A 20,476-nucleotide genomic window follows, 5' to 3' on the forward strand; every position below is an offset into this window, starting at 1 on the left:
AGGCCATGGTCCCCAAATCTCTCTGTTTTGTTCCATTTAGTTATCACCTTTGCTTTATGGCAAGGTGCTCCATCATGTTGAAAAAGGCATTGTTAATCGCCAAACTGGTCTTGGACGGTTGGAAGAAGTTGCTCTTGGAGGACATTCTGGTACCATTCTTTATTCATGGCTGTGTTTTTAGGCAAGACTGAGAGAGAGCCCATTCCCTTGGCTGAGAAGCAACCCCACACCTGAATGGTTTCAGGATGCTTGACAGTTGGCATGAGACAAGACTGGTGGTAGCGCTCACCTGGTCTTCTCCGAATAAGCCGTTTTCCAGATGTCCCAAACAATCGAAAAGGGGATTCATCAGAGAAAATGACTTCACCCCAGTCCTCAACAGTCCACTCCCTGTACCTCTTGCAGAATATCAGTCTGTCCATGATGTTTTTTCTGGAGAGAAGTGACTTCTTTGCTGCCCTCCTTGAGACCAGGCCTTGCTCCAAGAGTCTCCGCCTCACAGTGCGTGCAGATGCACTCACACCTGCCTGCTGCCATTCCTGAGCAAGCTCTGCACTGCTGGTAGCCCGATCCCGCAGCTGAAACACTTTTAAGAGACGGTCCTGGCGCTTGCTGGTCTTTCCTGGGCGCCCTGGAGCCTTTTTGGCAACAAGGGAACCTCTCTCCTTGAAGTTCTTGATGATGCGATGGATTGTTGACTGAGGTGCAATCTTTCTAGCTGCGATACTCTTCCCTGTTAGGCCATTTTTGTGCAGTGCAATGATGACTGCACGTGTTTCTTTAGAGATAACCATGGTTAACAGAAGAGAAACAATGATGCCAAGCACCAGCCTCCTTTTAAAGTGTCCAGTGGTGTCATTCTTACTTAATCATGACAGATTGATCTCCAGCCCTGTCCTCATCAACACCCACACCTGTGTTAATGGAGCAATCACTGAAACGATGTTAGCTGGTCCTTTTAAGGCAGGGCTGCAATGATGTTGAAATGTGTTTTGGGGGATAAAGTTAATTTTCTAGGCAAATATTGACTTTGCAAGTAATTGCTGTTAAGCTGATCACTCTTTATAACATTCTGGAGTATATGCAAATTGCCATTAGAAAAAATGAAGCAGTAGACTTTGTAAAAATTAATATTTGTGTCATTCTCTAAACTTTTGGCCATGACTGTACAAGGAACTATAATAACTGAGCAATGTGGACTAAAGTGAGCAGGCCAGAGGGGAGGTTGTGATGGTGTGATATGTTATGTGGATATCATTTTTTGTATATTCCTATTTTTAACAATTCCAGTTATTTTCATAGTGTTTTTCTTATTACATTGTAAGTCTACAGCCTCACTGTATCTGTCTCTTGATGACCCCCTGTAGTGCATTAATCCCTAAGGCCCTTTATTCTCCTCTGGGAGGCCTGGAAACCGCCCCAACTGGTTTGACTACCCTTGGACAAGGAAGGGGGTGGGGGGGAAGAACAGCAGCTGGACAGGTCAGTTCCGGTGTGGACAGGATCGTGTTCAGACAGCACTTCAGAGAGAAAAGGACATTTTATCCTGATACCGGACTGCATTCTTATTCTGGACTATCTTATCCTTTGTGTGGTGGACTGAATATGGACCTTTTCGTATTTTTGCCTGAATAAAGGTCTTGGAATTGTTCACTCTTCTCTTGCTCTGTTGATTGTGTGATACCAGAGAAAGACCCCGTGACATTACACAATTGTAATAAATTGGTATAATGACAAATGGTACAACTTAATGTAATTCAAGAAATGTTAGACATCTGCAGCTATGCTTAAACAGCCATTTTTATTTCAGTTATTAGGACACAATTTCATAACAGTCTCTTAAAATACATTGTAAAGCAGATCTGTCATCAGATTTCACAATACAAACTGCATAAATTAGTAAACAGATATCTTGGACATGATAAGGATCCTTTATTTACTTTGAAAACCCACGGCAGAAAGACTGGATAATGCATTACTCTAAGGCTATGTGCACACGTAGTTTTTTGGGTGTGCGGATTTTGTAGAGAAAACCGCAGGTAAATCCGCAGGACAAAAGTCCTGCGGTTTATCTGCGGTTTTGCCCTGCGGTTTTACACCTCATAATGGATGAGGTGTAAAACTGCAGCGTTTCTGCACCAAACAATTGACATGTTGCGGTTTGTAAACCGCCGCAAAACCGCGCGGAAAAAACCGCAGCATGAGCACAGCATTTTTTTTTATTTCCATAGGAAATAAAGGTACTGTACAACGCAGCAGAATCTGCTGCGGACACGCAGGTGCAGAAACGCTGCGGAACCGCAGCAGAATCCGCACCGTGTGCACGTACCCTAAGGGTACGTGCACACACTGCAGATAGGGGTGCGGATTTGGCTGCGCGGATTTTGTACAATCCGCAGGTAAATCTGCAGGTCAAAAGACCTGAGGTTTTACCTGCGGATTGCTCTGCGGTTTTTCATCTCTACAATGGAGGAGATGGCAAAGCGCAGCGGAATCCGCAGAAAGAATTAACATGTCAATTCTTTCTGCTGTTTCAAAACCGCGGAAAAATCCGCACCATCTGCACAGTGTTTTTTTATTCCCATAGGGAATAATGGTACTGTACACCGCAGCAAAAACTGCTGCGGACGTGCAGCGGCCAAATCCGCTGCGGAACTGCAGCAGAATCCGCAGCGTGTGCACACACCCTTATTTTCCACCTGCCTAGGACGATTGATAGCTCACTCAGTGTCCCTCCTCCCTGCTGCTGAGATATTACACTGCCTAGGACAATCTGCAGTTGTCAGTCAGACTGTGTGGGAGGGCAAAGATTTAAACAGCTAAGGAGTCCTTTTTTTTTACATTCCATAGATGGACTCAAAATTTATTGTACAGATACTCTGACAAATTTTCAAAATAAGTTCACCAGCTTCATCAAGTCTGAGAGACCCATTTAAAGGGAATCTGTCACCTCATTTTTAGCCTAAGAGATGTGACCACCGCCATCAGGGGCTTATCTCCAGCATTCTGTAATGCTGTAGATAAGCCCCCGATGTAACCTGAAAGAGAAGAAAAACGAGTTAGATTATACTCACCCTGGGGTCCGGTCCGATGGGTGTCGCGGTCTGGTCAGGCGCCTCCCATCTTCTAGCGATGACATCCTCTTCCTTATTTCAGCTGCGGCTCCTGCGCAGGCATACTCTATCTGCCCTGTTGAGGGCAGAGTAAAGTACTGCAGTGCGCAGGCGCCGGGAAGGTCAGAGAAGTCTGGCGCCTGCGCACTGCAGTACTTTACTCTGCCCTCAACAGGGCAGATAGAGTATGCCTGAGCAGGAGCCGCAGCTGAAGTAAGGAAGAAGACGTCATTGCTAGAAGACAGGAGGCGCCTGACCGGATCGGACCTGACCCCAGGGTGAGTATAATCTAACTTGTTTTCTTATCTTTCAGGTTACATTGGGGGCTTATCTACAGCATTACAGAATGCTGGAGATAAGCCCCTGATGGCAGTGGCCGCATCTCATAGGCCAAAAATAAGGTGACAGACTCCCTTTAAAAACAGACGCAGATTGCATTCGGTGACAGATTTAACCCCTTAATGACAGCCAATACATCTTTTTACTGACCTGAGATATAAGAGATCATCCCCATACAGGTGACAGACAATCCAGCAGCTGTCGGCTGTACACTATAGCTGACAACTTGCTGTATCACAAACGATCAGTGTTGACACCATCCATATCTGTTTAACCCCTTAGTTGCTGCTATCAAAAGTGACTACATCAAATAAATGGTTAATAGATTGTTTGGGCCTCTGCTTTAACCTAATTGACACACCGAGATCATGATTGTGTGGTCCTGATGTTTGCCACAGCATTTTATGGCCAAATAGCGGCCTTAGTCTCCCGGCTATAGTGATCAGTTCAGAAGTTAGCGACATTTAGGTGGTAAACAAACACTTTTTCATTCCTGCTATACCACTTTGCATTAATTCATATGTTTGCGTGGGTTTCCAATTTAGGGAATTTAGATTGTGAGCCCCATCGGGGACAGTGATGATAATGTGTGCAAACTGTAAAGCGCTACAGAATATGTTAGCGCTATAAAATAAAAAAAATAAAAGATTATTATTAACAAAGAAACCAAGAAGGAAACAGAAGAGACTCATACTTATAGCATTTGGGGCACTGATTCATGTTCTCCAAGGAGCCGGACTGACTGCACTGAACACAGGTCTCCGCTAGGCATCTTTGCGCTTGGCATTTCTTGCACACAGAGAAGTTCTCATACCATAGACTTCCAGCTTCCAACTGTGACGTGCGAGTGCCGCAGACTCGACAGACACGGCAATTCTAAAGCAGAAACATTGTAAAAACGATCATTCATCAGGAATAAAGATTATTAATGCAGTTGTCACAGTGTACCTGTCATTTCACAGTAACAAAGCTACCCCCTTCCTGCCACAATTCTTAAAGGAAAGCTGTCAGCTGATTCATACTGCCTGAACCAGGGGCAGCCAGACTCCTGTAACATAGTACGGCTGGGAAAAAAAACTGACTAGTCCAAGAGGAAGACCCCTACTGGCTTCTCCCTGCTCAGCAAGCCAGAATGACTGGCCTCTCCCTATGTGAATATAGGTAGAGACCCGACAGTACAGCAGAGCAAACTAGGAGACTGGTCACTTCAACTACGTTTTTCTCTCAAATGCTGCAGCGTTTCAGAGTAAGGCTATGTTCACACTAAGCGTTTTTTCAATATTTTTTCTCAATGCTAATTTTCAGCTGTGTTTTACATTACAAGCAGAGCCCAGGAGATTTCATAAAATCTCATGCGCACACACCAGTTTTGTGTCATCAGCACTTTGAGCTTTACATTGTTTTTTGGACAATAGAGCAAGTCACTTTCAGCGTTTTTCACCCATTGACTTGAATGGGTAATGAAAAGATGTTGAAAAAAAACGCACTGAAAAAAAAAAACGCACTAAAAAAATCATGTTTTGCTGCGTTTTTTTGTGCCAAAACCTGATTCTATGGAATAGGACTTAATTTTTTCCAACATTAAACTTATCAGCATGCACAAGAGAAATCTAGCATGCCAAAACCGCAGCAAAACACGCACACAAAAAAAGGAAAAAAATTACTTTTTTTTCCTGCAGCTTCTTTCCTACCAAGAGATCAGGTTTTGCTGCAGAGAAAAAAAAAAAAAAAAAACACAACACGCTGAAAAAGTCTAGGGTGAACTTACCCTAAAAGCTTAAAATGCAAGAACCGATCTCAGATTCATTCTTCCCATGGTTCAGACAGCATGAATCAGCCGACAGGTTCCCTTTAATATGTTGAGTAACCTCATATCTCATTTTGCAAGGAATCCGACTTGAGCACTTGTTATTCCATAGCCATTAAAGCTTCCGTTGTTGCGACAGTCAATGTTCATCAATTAATGAAAATGTTAGCGTAAAGCCTTACAGAACTCAATAGGGACTTGGTGCAAGACCACCAGAACTATTTGCAGAATGTATCTGAACATTCAGATGCCACAGGAGGGAGAGGGCAAGAATGACATTTTTCACTCTGTAGGATGAAAATTAATTTGAATTTCAGACCATCCCTTTAATTGTTCTTCCCCTCTATGGCAACACTGCTTTAAGTAAATTGTGGGTAAGTTTGTTGGGGGATCAGAGAGGATATCGGGGAGGTTGGACAGTTATATGCTGGTAGGGCAATTAAAAGGGACTTGGTTTTAACAGTAATTCCGTGCTGAATAGAGCCCAGGCTTCACGGCGGGGTCATATATACACCTTCCCACCTGCTTGGTTTCCCTTCATCTCCACCCTAATCTGTCTTTTATGAAGCCGGGCTGTCAAAAAAAAAAAAAAAATAAAAAAGAGGGTGGAGATGAAGGGGAAACAAGGAGGTGGGAAGGTGTATATAAATGACTGGTGAAGCACCGAGCAGCGGGACTTAGTTTCAACCAGGGCTGTGGAGTCGGTAAGCCAAACCTCCGTCTCCCGAAATTTCCAGTACACTGACTCCACAGCCCTGGTTTCAGCAGTCATTCTGTGCCGACAGAGTCCCTTTAAAAACTTTGAACAACTGAAGGAATATAGACTAATGTTCTACCAGTATCAACCACTAAGGCTCCACTGGAGTTACAGGCCAGGAAGAGCGAGTCTGTCTATAGAATGTGTTAATACTTTATTTTTATCAATTAACAAAATGCAAAGTGAATTAACAATCTAAATTTATATTTGATGTGAACGCCCTTTGCCTTCAAAACAGCAAGGTATAAAATGCATTCTGCAGCAGAAAGGCCCCAAACATAGCGCCAATGTCATTATATATACTCTGTACAGTGGTCAATACCATCATACCAATAAGACAGAGTTTAAGTCGAGTGTCATTTGCATATCTGGCCAGATTCTGTCATGAGAGAAACGATGCCGTATGAGCGTGCCTTTACGGTTACAACTATAAGTCACATCCAAGCCATGATTAGCCAGAGCACTGGATATACACAAAAGCTCCACTAAAGTGCTCTCTATTCTCTATCCAAATCAAAAAAGTTTCTTTTTTGACTGAGTGTGCAATAATTATGTTATTACCCATTAGTCGTATGTTACTGTGCAGTCCTCCCAACCCAAATGTGAGTTTCGCATTACAGCCTCCTCTGGGAGTTCAGTGTGTGCGCACCACAAACACCACGTCATGACAGCCCGACTGTTCAAAAGAAGAGCTGGGAATACCAAAACGTAAGGAGTTTCACAGGTCTCCCACCCAGCAAAGATTGGCAACTCGAGCAATGGGTCAGAGTTGTGCAAATCGATTCTACCATCTCTATTGGTCACACCAGATACTAAAATTTAGATTTCTCTTTTTTTTATCCACTTTGCATTTTGTTATTAATTGATAAGTAAACACTTCCATTTCTGAAAGCATTTTTACTTTAAGGCTATGTGCCCACGTAGCGTTTTAAAACGCTCACTAAAAACCGGACTCCTTCCCAGAAATCGGGCGTTTTTTTCCCCGCACGATTTCACCGGGATTATGATCGCGATTTTGCCGCGATTTTCGTGTGCGATATTCAAGCACTTTCCAAGCGATTTGAAGCATCAATTGGAAAGTGATTGACAGGTTGGTCACACTCGTCAAACATAGTGTTTGACAAGTGTGACCAGGTTTTTACTATTGAGGCTGCCTATGCGGCATCAATAGTAAAAGATAGGATGTTAAAATGCTAAAAAAAAATAAAAAAATAAAAAAATCGGGGTATATTTACCTTCCGGCGTCCCGCGCTGCCATCCCAGGCCACAGCGTTCCCAGTAATGCCTTGCGAGACTTGTGATGACGTAGTCTCGCGTTGCTATAGCGATCTCGCGAGACCGCTGGAGTCACGCGAGACTACGTCATTACAGGGCCTTGCCGCAAGGCATTACTGGGAACGCTTAGGCCGGGAATGCAGCGCGGGACACCGGAAGGTAAATATATCCCGATTTTTTATTTTTTATTTTTTTTTACAGGGGTATGGTACCCAGGGCCTGGAGGACAGTCTGCTCTCCTCCACACCGTGGGTACCAACCGCACATGAGACGCTTAACTTCCCGCATGGTGGGCATAGCCACATGCGGGAAGTAAGCGATTCTCATGCATTCCTATGGGTGCGGAATCGCGGCAATTCTTTGCGATTCCGCACAAAAGAATGAGCATGCTGTGATTTTTTCCGCGATGCGATTCCACAGTGCGAAAAAAGCGCAGCATTAGCACAGCATGTGCGGAATGCCATAGGAATGCATGGGGTGCGTTCTGTACACGATTTAAGCGTTTTCGCACCGAAAATCGCGGCAAAAACGCTTAAAAATCGCTACGTGGGCACACAGCCTAAACCATTTTTTCCACAATAAGGTATATATGGACGTTTGTGGAGTACCACAAAAAAAATAAAAAACAAACTTTCCATTAATACTAGCTGGAAAAAGGCTGTAGGGCCTCACATGGTCAGATATGTTGTCCTATACGCACACCTCCTCAGGACCAGACAGTCACGATTATTTTCCTTATAAAGGGGTGTGTAAAACCCCTTTGTGGCCATTTAAGATTGGTACTCACTCTGACTGGTACGGTCCCATGTTACAAATGGAGGGAGACACACCGGGCACATGATTTAGGAGAAGGACCCTGTAGTGCTCATCGGCTAGCTAATTGTTAGGTCTATTGTGGTACCTGGGTGACAATGTCACAGAGGAGGATATTACAATAGGTATTCAGAAAAGGCTACATCAGGCTAGGAAATTAATCGCTAGGTTATGTATATGATCACTATATCAATGTACAAGTAACCAGAATGAACAACTGGGTGGAAAAGGGACTAGATAAAATCTGTAGCCAAAACTCAGCGAATCTGGGGACCATGAATAAATGAATACCTCTGGCCTTCCACCTAGGCAACTGCAGAGAAATCCAGCTGATGCTTTTCTGGGTCTATATCATGTTTCCCTTTGTAGAATGATACTTTTTTGACTATGACTTTTCCATTGTGTTTTATATAACATTCTCTGTACTGCTGTGCATTTGTTATGCACGCACACACACGAGAAACTAAAGGCCTCACATACAGACTAACGTCGACTAAATCCAGCTGATAGAGGGGTTTATCACACAGTCTAGTATATATGGACCCCCAACCCCTTCCCGACAGATTATTGGGGAAGATAAGGATCAGGCATGTACGATTTCAGACTGTCGATCCTTATATTCTCTAGAGATAAGCCGCCGGCAGAGAAGCTTGGTAGAGGCTCTCTCAGAGAACACTGAACCGCTCCTGTGTATAGGAGAATTGAGCAAGATAGCTGCTGGCTGAAGGGAAAAAATAAAAAGGCAAACAAGATGCTAAAGTCTATGGGTGGTTTTGCATGCTTTAAAAAGCATTTTGTATTTAATAAATTACTTTGTTTGGGGAGGGTGTTTGGTTTCATTTTAATTGTATGTTATATTGTATAAAGGTATATTCAATGGGGGAAGGGGAAAAAAATGCTTTTAAAAAGTTGCCCACTACTTGGACAGTTTCTAATACCTCTCGCTTGGCCCCGATAAAATAAAGCCTATATTCGCCTCCTGTGTTGGCACTGCTCCAACGGTGTAGCCACTTTTTCTCCCGGGCCGTTGTGATGTGAGCCTGGCATCCAATCAGCGCTGGCGTCACTGGCCCCGCCTCCTGTCGAATAGAGCAGGAAGAGGAAGTCTGATACCAGATGCAGCCTGGTCTTTCTCTTCATGTTCGAAGGCGGGGAAATTTACACCAGCACTGATTGGGTGCCACTGTCACAACAACCGCATGGGAGCCCCGGCTTTATTATTTTATGGGGGCCAAAGATTTTGAGTGGACAACCCCTTTAATAAAAAGTCTAAAAAAAAAAAATTCTATACATAAAAGCATCACTGGGGTTCTACTCTAGCTTTACTAGGCTAAATCAATGGCAAACCTTAAGACCATTTAACACATTATATAGCGGTCAGCCGAATGATCATTTGTTCGACAGCTTTCCCTCCCTACTCCCCCTACACAATAATACTCTGTTTAGCCAAAGTTCTCCTGTGTTCTATGAGAGCCGCAGTCAGATTCTGGGCAGTAAAATAGAAAACTTGGCACTCAACTTAGAATATCTTTTCAAAAGCTTTTTATTATAGCAGTCTGCAAAAACATTTCAGTCTCATAGACTTTCATCAGTCCGACTGCTTGACACAGGTGGAAAAAATAGGTAATTATGCAAGATTAAAGTAGTAGGCTCCTGTATTAACTCAATTATAGTTTAACTCGTTTCAAGGTTCTCATACAAGAGTGGAAGTGGCTGTATTAGCTCAGTATATGGTTAGGGTACCGTTACACCTAGCGATGCACCAGCGATCCCGACTAGCGATATGACGCGGTCAGGATCACTGGTGCATCGCTAGGTGGTCGCTAGTGAGCTGCCACTCAGGCAGATCTCACCAGCGACATCGCTGGGGACGGGGATCGCTACTTACCTGTCAGACGCGGCGATCCTGACGTCCTCCCGCCCGGCTCCACGCCTCGCTCGTCGTCACAGCAGGAAGCGCCGCAGGAAATGACCGACGAGAAATGATCCAGCAGCTTCTCGCGCGATCAGCGATTACCAGCGGGGGAGCCGGTCGGAGGTAAGTATCACATGCAGCAATATCGCTAGCAGTATTGCTGCAACGTCACAAAATCGGTGACTTTACAGCGATATTGCCAGAGATATCGCAGTGTGTAACGGGGGCTTAAGCCTTGTACAGGGTTGCATTGTGAATGCAATGGAGGCTCGATCTGTTCAATATATGTTAAGCCTGGTACTGGGCTATGATAAAGGCACAGGAGACGCTATAGTTGGTATACGCTGTGAATCCAATGGCTACAGTGGTGGTCAGAGGTTAAAGTGTGCCATAAAGATGCGGTATCCGCCACTTGTCTTATCGATAAGGAGGCTTTCTGGGTGTAATCGCTTAACTTATATCACAAATGTGATGTGAACCATAAGCTACATCTAAATACCTTGCATTTCCATGAGCCGGCAGGCAGAACCTCCATGGCTGGTTTCAGACAGAAAGTGTGATATCCTTTGTCACAAGCATCACACACCAACATCATTGAATCCTTGCCAGGTTTTCTGTAGAGGAGAAGATGTAGAGTAACTAAGACATGGCACATTAATGTCACCATTGCATACATTGCTCAAGTAACCAGGGCTGTGGAGTCGGTGCTCATTTTGGTGGAGTCGGAATAAAATGGTCCGACTCCTAAAATATATAGTAAATTGGGTACAGTAGTTCAATGCAGAATGTGCTGAATATTTTTACATCGGAATTTGGGAAAGTTATGACATGTCCTATAAATGGCTGTTCTATTCCTGATCTAAGGCTACATTCACACACAGCGTTTTTGCTGCGTTTTTTGAGGATATGTTTTTACGTTTTTCAGCTGCAAAAGCAGATCAGCTTTTTAAAAAACCGCATCACCTGAAAGGTTTTTGAGCTCATAGATAATGTTCTCAATAGCAAAAGCAGATTAGAAATCTGCTCTATCCATCCATTTATCCATATTCTGTCTATCTATATCTTATCTGTACCAAAAAGAATGAAAGCCGGGTAGCACACAGACTAACACGCTTTTTTTTAGCACCAGTCAGGTACACCTCTTAGCTGGCCAAAAGGACGCCCAGGACAGGCATTGCTCGTCTTCAGTAACACATCAACATCAATTGATACTTGGAATAAATAGACTGCATTCACCACATCTTAAGGTGCAGGCTTTATGTTCAAGTGTAGGGATGTGCAGTATAAGGTTCTGCAGCAGCCGAGGTGTGCAGCATGAGATTCTGCAGAACAGTATGAGGTTCTGCCCCCCCCCCCTAGTTTTGATCCTGACTAAAACCGTTTCTTATAGATATGGTCGAACCCTCAGGTAACCCTAAATGTAGGTCAATGGACACAGGTGGCTAAATTGAAGAAATTGCTTAATCACCTATTTACCGTGACTAAAAAAATTACAAGCTGAGGATTTAACTCCTGGCATTTTCATAAGGGAGTGGAAGAACTTGCTATTTTGCCTGTCCCAAAGAGGAGATTTAATCGCAGATGGCATTTCTGCTTCAATGAAACGGAGACACAGCTATTGGAAAATAAAATTTTTCTGGCAGCTGTTTGTGGACCCAAGTCATCGTATATTGCTTGATGATCACCAGCTTACTAAAGGAAAAGAAGCTCTGACTGAGGTAGCAGTTAGGATGAGTGGCCTACAGGAGGACTGCCAGGCGCAAGAGGACTTGGGTCCTGACAGTGCTACTGCTGCCATATCTTCATCCTCATCAGATGAGGAGTTTGACTTTGACAAGTATTTGGATGACATGGAGCAGGCAAAGCGTTGCTGCAAGGAAAAAGATTTCACTCCGTCTCCTATAGCAAGCAGATTGACCATATTTCAGCAAAATGTTTCACTTGCTCTCAAAGAAAAATTCAACCGTTCATCAAAACTGACTGTGCATGAGGCAATTCCTTTACACTTGGAAATTGTTAGAGATGTTGCCCATGTGGTTACGGCTTTGCCTCCAACCCAAGTTAGTGTAGAGAGGTTGTTCTCTGGCCTTAAAATTATTAGGTCAGATTTTAGGTAATCTATGAAGGAGGATCTGATGGAGGCAATTCTATTTCTTAGAACAAATTCATAGACTGCACAAATGTTATTTAGTATGTTTTTGTTGAAAACTGTTTTTTGCCACTTACATAGTTTACTACATAGTGAGATACATACATATATTTTATATATATATATATATATATATATATATATATATATATATACACACACACACACACACACACACACACGATATTACATAGTGTATTACATATTTACAATTTACAGTTTTTTGTGTTCTAAAGTTGTATTCCAGTAAATATATATTATGTTCTATCTAAATGTCTTGATTATTGTATCATAAAAATGATTAAATGACGGATGTCCACATTGTACTACAATAAATTTTTCACTTAAATATAAGCAATATATGTTGGAGTCGGAGTCGTTGGAAGGGAAATTGAGGAGTCGGAGTCGCAGGTTTGGCTTACCGACTCCACAGCCCTGCAAGTTGCGATATGTTACATGTATGAAAGTGCTCATTTCCTATTATAAATTAGAAAGGAAAAAAAAAAAAAAAACAAAGAAAAAAGAAAAGCAGACACAGCAGAAGGTGTTGGCCACAACCACATAAGCTATTTGTGGTCTTAAGGACATAGCAAGTTTTGTTATTTTACTTTAAAATTACTGTATTCTAAGAGTCGTAGCTGTTTAATTTTTCCAGCAAGCCATATGTGGACTTGTTTTTTGCTGCACAAGTTATATAAATTTTTAAAAGATACTATTTTGGGGTACAGAGAGTGAAAAAAAAGTGTATAAAAGTAGTTAAACCAAAAGCTGGAGTTATAAAAAGGAAAAAAAAAAAAGAAATTTGGCGCATATCAATTGTATACCATAATTTGCAATTTATTGTTTACAATTTTCTCAGTCAATCACAGCTCTGTGTAAAAATGTTGGTGGACACTTGCAAAATTTAAAGATGCGCCGCACAGCCCAACCCATTTATTATAGTTTATGCCAAAAAGTGGCATAAACTATAGTGGAAAACTACAACAGCTCTTGGTTGGCACAGTTTTGTATTCTGATATTGCACACTATGTGATACGAGCAGCAACTTTTGAACTAGAAGCATTTGTTCCGTTGTCTGGGTTGTGCAAGTCAGACTGATGGGGCACTGAAGCTGGTTGGAGTCAGCAGCTTCAGAGCAGCGCTTCCAAGCTGTATAGATGACAGCTAGCAAGCGCACTCACTTTGCCAAAGAAACCAGCCACTTCTCAGACTGCAAAGGTGGCCGGCAACCTTGTCAATGGGAAAAACTATAGAAATGAAAAATAGAGATTTTTGTGTACTCACCGTAAAATTCTTTTCTCCGAGCCATTCATTGGGGGACACAGATATCGTGGGTGTTATGCTGCCTGCCACTAAGAGGACACTAAGTAAACCAGAAAAAAACGACTCCTCCCCTGCAGTATACACCCTCTCGCTGGATGAGATTTCTGCAGCTAGGTGAAAAAAGCAGTAGGAGCATAAACAGTCAACAATAACCATAACTACGACACAACATAAAGATGCTACAATGAGCCGGAAGGCTAAACAGGGTGGGTGCTGTGTCCCCCAATGATTGGCTCGGAGAAAAGGATTTTACGGTGAGTACACAAAAATCCCTATTTCTCCTACGCCTCATTGGGGGACAAAGATACCGTGGGACGTCCTAAAGCAGTCCCTGGGTGGGGAGCATATATCTGCTAATACCCCTTGTACCACTGAGTCAACTCAGAGGTACTGCCGATTGCAGGAAGCGTCTGCTGAGAGCTGCATCCGCAGAGGCCCGAGAATGAATTTGGTAATGCTTTGTAAAAGTATGCAGGCTGGACCAAGTCGCAACCTTGCAGACCTGTACTGCCGAGGCTTGGTGCTGAATGGCCCAAGAGGCGCCCACTGAGCGGGTAGAGTGCGCTTTAATCCCTGCTAGGACAGGCGTGTTCCTGACACGTTAGGATTCTTGAAATCGCCAAGCGGATCCTCTGGCTATCGTTGCCTTTGAAGCGGCTAGACCCTTCTTATGCTTTTCTGGAAGTATTAACAGGGCATCTGACTTGCATCTGACTTGCAAAGGGAGCCGTCCACGAGATGTACCGTCTCAGGGCCCTAACTACATCCAGAGAGTGTGGAGGGCTTTCTCAATACAATGGACTGGTGCCGGACAAAAGGAAGGCAAAACAACATCCTCATTGAGATGGAAAGAGGATACAACCTTGTGTAGGAAAGACGGAGACGTCCCGAGAACTGCCTTGTCTTGATGAAAATTCAGGAACGGGAGGCGGCAGGACAGATGACAATTCTGAAACTCGTCTGATTGACATAATTGCCACTAGAAAGACCACCTTCCAAGAGAGGTCAGTGGTACGCCGTGGAGGGGTTTGAAGGGAGCCTCCAGTAGGGCCCAAGAACCAGGTTAAGGTCCCATGGTTCCAGTGGCCTTCTATAAGGAGGTGCCACATGGGCAACTCCCTGAAAAAGTCTTGACTTGATGTTTGGTGGCAAGTCTGCGTTGGAATAGCACTGACAAGGCTGAAATTTGGCCTTTGAGCGAGCTAAGCGCGAGGCCCGACTTTAGTCCGGATTTAAGGAATTCCAATATAGTAGGAATGGAAAACGCCATAGGGGATCGGCCATTATCCTTGCACCACGAGAAAAAGGTTTTCCAGGTGCGGTGATAGATGCGCATGGACACGGGCTTCCTAGCACTCATCATTGTGGAAATCACGTCGTGAGAGAACCCAGCCTTTGTTAAAATCCAGGATTCAATGGCCACGCCGTCAAAGACAGGGCCCCGGCGTTCTGGTGGTAAATCGGACCCTGAGAGAGAAGATCCGGGCAATCTGGAAGTCGCCAGGGAACGTTGGTGACTAGGCGAATCAGTTCTGCGTATCAAGCGCGGCGCGGCCAATTTGGCGCGACAAGAATCACCGGTACTCCTTCTGTTCTGATTTTCTTGATGACCCTCGGGATCAAGGGAAGAGGGGGGAGAGATGTAAGGGAGCTGAAACCGGTGCCACGGCAGAACTAGGGCGTCTGCACCAATGGCGCATGGATCGCGTGATCTGGCGATGAATTGAGGAACTTTATTGTTTAGTTTCGAAGCCATGAGATCCACATCCGGAGTCCCCCAACGATGGCAAATCTGCTGAAAAACCTCCAGATGAAGAGACCACTCTCTCGAGGCAAGGCCTTGGCAACTGAGAAAATCTGCCACCCAATTCTCTACGCCCGGGATGTGGACTGCCGAGATGGGCAAATGATAGGTCTCGGTCCAACGAAGGATGTGACTCACTTCGTGCATGGCCATCCTACTCCGAGTACCCCCCTGACAATTGATATACGCCACAGCCGTGGTGTGGTCGGATGGGATCCTGATGGAGTGGCCTGCAAGGAGATGGTGAAAACTCCGTAGGGCTAATCTGATTGCTCGAATCTCAAGGATGTTGATGGGGAGACAAGACTCTCGAGCAGACCACCGACCCTGTGCCGTGTGGTGACGAAAAACCGCACCCCAGCCCAGAAAACTTGTGTCGGTGGTTACTACCAACCATTGTACTGGGAGAAAGGACTTCCCTTGATTCAGGGAGGATTTCAGAGTCCACCACCTGAGGGCTTGTCTGACTCGCAGAGACAGAAGGAACCGACGGTCCAGGGAGAACGGGTTCTTGTCCCAGGCTAACAGAAGCGCATGTTGCAAGGGACGAAGATGGAACTGAGCGAACGGGACAACTTTCATCGCTGCTACCATCTGTCCGAGAACTCTCATGCTGAAACGAATGGAGTGAGAAACTGGTCGAGAAAGAGACCGCGCTGCTTGTTGTAAGGCTCGGGTCTTCTCTGGAGGGAGAATGACCACTTGGGAAGTGTCCAAGATCATTCCTAAAAAGGAAATCTGTTGAGCCGGCTTTGGGAAGGACTTTTCGAAGTTTATTTTCCAGCCCAGGCGCGAAAGTGTATTTACTGTTATTTCCACGGATTCCTTGCAGGCTGGAAGGGACGGACCCTTGATGAGCAGGTCGTCCAGATACGGTAACACTACCACTCCCCGAGAGTGAAGAATGGCCATGACAGCCGCCATGACCTTGGTAAAGACCCAGGGGACGGTGGCGAGTCCGAAGGGCAAGGCAACGAACTGGAAGTGTTCCTCGTAAACTGCAAAACGTAGGAACAGCTGGTGGGACGGGGAGATCGGAATGTGAAGGTAAGCGTCCTTGATGTCGATGGATACTAGGAACTCTCCTTTTTCCATGGAAGCAACAACTGATCGGAGAGATTCTATTCGGACCGCCGTACCTTGACAAACTGATTTAACAGTTTGAGATCCAGTATGGGCCGCATCGTCCCGTCCTTCTTTGGAACCACAAAAAGGTTTGAATAAAAACCTCTGAACCGTTCGTCCTGAGGGACCGGAATGATGACTCCGTCCTTTTGCAGCATCTGAACAGCCCGAAGGAAAGCAGTTTTCTTCTTGGGGTGTAAGGATGGGAAGAAACGTGTTGGCGGAGGAGAGGAGAATGCTATCTTGTATCCGGAGGACACCAGTTCCCTGACCCACTTGTCGTGGACGACCGCGAGCCAGGTGTGACTGAAGGAAAGTAGATGACCGCCTACTTTGCCATCGTCCGCCGGATACCACAACAAGTCATTGCGTAGAAGATTTGTGGGATCGGGATCCCTGAGATCCGGATGCCCTGGGTCTGGGCTTCCAAGAGCAATTAGGTCTGTATGAGACCTGGGGGCCTCTGTCTCCACGCGGGGGCCGACCGGAGTCGGAAGAGAAGGTAGAGGAGGACCAACCAGACTTATTCCGAAAAGATCGAAAATGCGTTGGCTGTTGGTTCCAAAACGGCCAAACAGCCCTTTGTTGAGGAAGGAATTTACTTTTTCCCCCGGTAGTATCAGAGATGAGCTGGTCCAGTTTCTCCCCAAAAAGGCGACCAGTATGATAGGGTTAAGAAGTCAGCGATCTTTTAGACATGGCGTCCGCTCGCCAGTCGCGGAGCCATAGGGCTCTTCTAATGGAGATTGCATTAGCGGCAATTTAAGCAGCACCATTAGCAGCATCAAAACAGGCGTCAACTACAAAATTCCCTGCGTGAACTATCTGCCTGGCGATGTTGGTAGCCTCCGGAGGGAGATTACTACCCTGAAAGGCAGTGAATAAGACTTCTGTCCAAGCGGCCATAGCCTTAGTGACCCAGATCGCTGCAAACGATGGAAAAAGCACCGCTCCTGAAGCTTCAAAAAACTAAGCGGGCGAGGTAATCAATTTGACGATCGGAGGGATTTCTGACTGAGGAGCCTTCCGAAACGGATGAGCGTTTTAGAAGCCAGCCGCAACACAGGAGGGTCCACAGAAAGGGACTGCAAGCAATCTTTCATTAGGTCTGGGTCAAAAGGGTATTTAGCCTCAATAGACTTTTGCCCTGTGAACCTCTTATGTAGTCAATCCCTATGTTTCTGTCAATGTCCTTAAAATCCGGGTGGCTGGTAAATAATTTGCGTACACGTTTGGTCATTTTAAACGAAAAAGCGTGTACTGGAGGGGGAGTATTTTCCTCCTTCAACTCCAGAATCCTGTTGACGGATTCTATAAGTGAATCAAGTGACACTTGGTCAGTTAGAGGATTCTGGGGGGCTGACGCGTCAGATTCAAATTCAGAGTCGTACTCGCTGCGACCATTAGGAGAAGAGGAGTGAGAAACAGAACTCGCCAGTGAAGCGCGAGCGTGACTGGGGGACGCGTCATGGATCCACTTTCTAGCTTGTCTGTCCCTTGAACAAGTACGGCCCCTGCTGGTGGACGGTTCCCCGCCATCGCCAGAGCCCTGCACAGGCGGCGCTTTGACTTAAAGAGGCTTCCCGGAGAGAGTCTATAGCCTGGGTCAGTGACTCCACGGACCATGACAGGGACGCAGCCCACTCAGGGGGACTAAACGCAGGAAGATCTGCAGCAGCGGCGGCGAGAGGCGTTTGAGCGCAGGCCGCGTTGCAGTTCGTGCATAACGGATTAGCCTGGGCGCTAGGCAAATTAGATTTGCAAGTGGTACACACGGTATAAAACGCAGTGTGCTTCTTAGCAGCCTGTCTAGCTTCTTTAGATTGAGACATAGCGCTCCGGAAAGGGTTAATGGTAGAATCTGACTGCAGCAGCAGAGAATGTGCTTTAGTCTGAGGGCAGATGTAGCTTACCCACAGTCCCTGCACTGTGTCCCCCGGGAGGAATAGCGGTGGCTCTGTGGTGTCACCCGGTATCCGATAGAGAGGTCGTCTCACAGCTCTGAGGTAAAAAGGAGATGGCCCCAGAGATTAAAATTGTGCATCTCGTCAGTAATGAGAGGCGCCAAGAGGGGGCGGCGACAATAGCACGGGAGGCGCTAATGAAATTGTGGCCTAGTAGACCTGAAAAGCCAGGGTATCAATTTTTAGCCTACCCGCGGTAGGCGCCGGGGGCGGCGCTATGGAAAAAGCCGGTGACTAAATTTGTCAGGGCACCCGAGGACGCTGAGAGCAGGGGGGGGGGGGGGGGCTGCGAGGGAGCGCCGGTGTGCCGCTAAGTCAGCGCTTCTCCCGGGGACAGGACCCGACCCCGTACCTCTACTCCAGTGCTCAACTCAGCGCCGAGTCCATTCTTCTCATCATTGGCTTATGTAGCAGAGCTGGAGGAGTTCTTAAAGGGGGATGCTCGATCGGTCCTCCCTCTGGGCAGGGGACAGAGCTTAAAGAGGAATGCTCAATCGGTCCTCCCTATGGGGAGGGGGACGGAGAGCTATGGGGCCGATTCAGGGCTGAAGAAAGCGCTGCTCCTTCTTCATAACAGGTCTCCTGCGCTTGCCCTAGAATCCGTGAAATCGGTAAGAAAATCAGCACTGTTCGTCGCAGGAAAGTGTACGTGAAGGGTTACTCCACGTGCTTGCCTATTGTTGGTTCGGGGGGAGAGTGGGCCGTAGAAAGGAACCGTCACTCCATTAATTAAAAAATAAAAATTTACAGAAAAATTCAAAAATAAAATAATAATGGTGGGGTCTGAAACCAGACCCAAGTGTCTCCTACAGACACTAAGCAAAGCACTGGAGAAATCTCATCCAGCGAGAGGGTGTATACTGCAGGGGAGGAGTTAACTTTATTTCTGGTTTACTTAGTCTCCTCCTAGTGGCAGGCACATATCACCCACGGTATCTGTGTCCCACAATGAGGCGTAGGAGAAATCCTCTGTTCACAAGAACAGATAGTATCTATAAGCAGTAAATTGCGTTGACTTTTCACAAGCACTATAAAAAAAACTCAACCCATTAAGATGAGACACTCTTTACTACTTCTAGACTACTCAAACTATAAGGCTGTGTGCACACGGTGCATTTTTTATGCGTTTTCTCCTCTTGGAAATGGGCCAAAAACACTAAGGAATCCTTATGCAAGCTAATTCAATGACAATCCTGAAGTATTGTGCACATGATTAGTAAATTTCCTTAAAGTATTTGCAGCACATTTTTTTCTGCAGCATGTCAATTCTTTGTGCGTATTTGTAGCGTTTTCCACACACTGATTCAATTGAGAAAGTTAAATCTGCAGCAAAAACACAGATCTAAAAAGGTTTGTGGATTTGCTGAGTTTTTGTTTGCGCTTTTACCGGCTTCCCATGAAGTTTCCCAAGCAGTCATCTATGTGACAGCGTGGGAAACATTGGTGCGGTGGTTCTTATCGGCGGTAACGCTACCGCCAGTAAGACTGTCGGTAAGAGCTCTGCGGGGTCATGCGGTCAGATGTCAGCGTGACCACGCAGGTGTGGGATGATGAGACTACTCCTGCCATCAGGTTGTGTCTGTCACTGAAAACAGTGATGGCAGGAGCCGTTGATGGGAGAAGTAGTCTCATCAGCCGGCAACTGTGCTTACACGAAAAAAAAAAAAATCCACACACATGTAAAATAAAACCCATTATACTCACCTAACGCCCAATCACCCGATGCTCATGTCCCACACAAAAAAATAAAAAATAAACCACCATATACTCACCTGTCCACCATAGTCCATGTAATCCCGAGTGTCCCATGGCGATCTCAAGTGTAAAACAGTCACATCGGGAGGCATCTGGGCAGTCCAAATTACAGTCTGCAGTGACATTCTAAAACGTCAATGCATAGTATAGTGACTACACAAGATTGACAAGTTTACCCGCAGCTGCACAAACAGACAACTGCCCCAAAGAGATGGCAGAGACTGTTTAGTACCATCTCTGTCATCCCACAGTACAGAACAAGTGTTGTGTATACAGCTCAGAAAGCGCTGATATCACTTCCTCCTCTGAGCCCAGAAGTCATGTGATTGTTTGGTGC

General features: G+C 45.4%; 1 protein-coding gene across 5 annotated transcripts in view; it reads right to left on the reverse strand.

Moving 5' to 3' along the window:
* The window catches only part of KMT2D (lysine methyltransferase 2D), a 305,115-nt gene that overhangs the window by 211,133 nt on the left and 73,506 nt on the right, over nt 1-20,476 (reverse strand). For all 5 annotated transcript variants that reach the window (XM_073563406.1, XM_073563409.1, XM_073563408.1 and 2 more), the window contains exons 8-9: nt 10,519-10,633; nt 4,147-4,328 (exon numbers count right to left, since the gene is read on the reverse strand). In XM_073563406.1, the coding sequence (XP_073419507.1) occupies nt 4,147-4,328; nt 10,519-10,633 (297 nt within the window). The remainder of the gene's footprint in view (nt 1-4,146; nt 4,329-10,518; nt 10,634-20,476) is intronic.

Source organism: Dendrobates tinctorius, unplaced genomic scaffold (genome assembly GCF_039654945.1).
Source record: "Dendrobates tinctorius isolate UK_male_01 unplaced genomic scaffold, ASM3965494v1 ptg000388l, whole genome shotgun sequence".
NCBI lineage: Eukaryota > Metazoa > Chordata > Amphibia > Anura > Dendrobatidae > Dendrobates > Dendrobates tinctorius.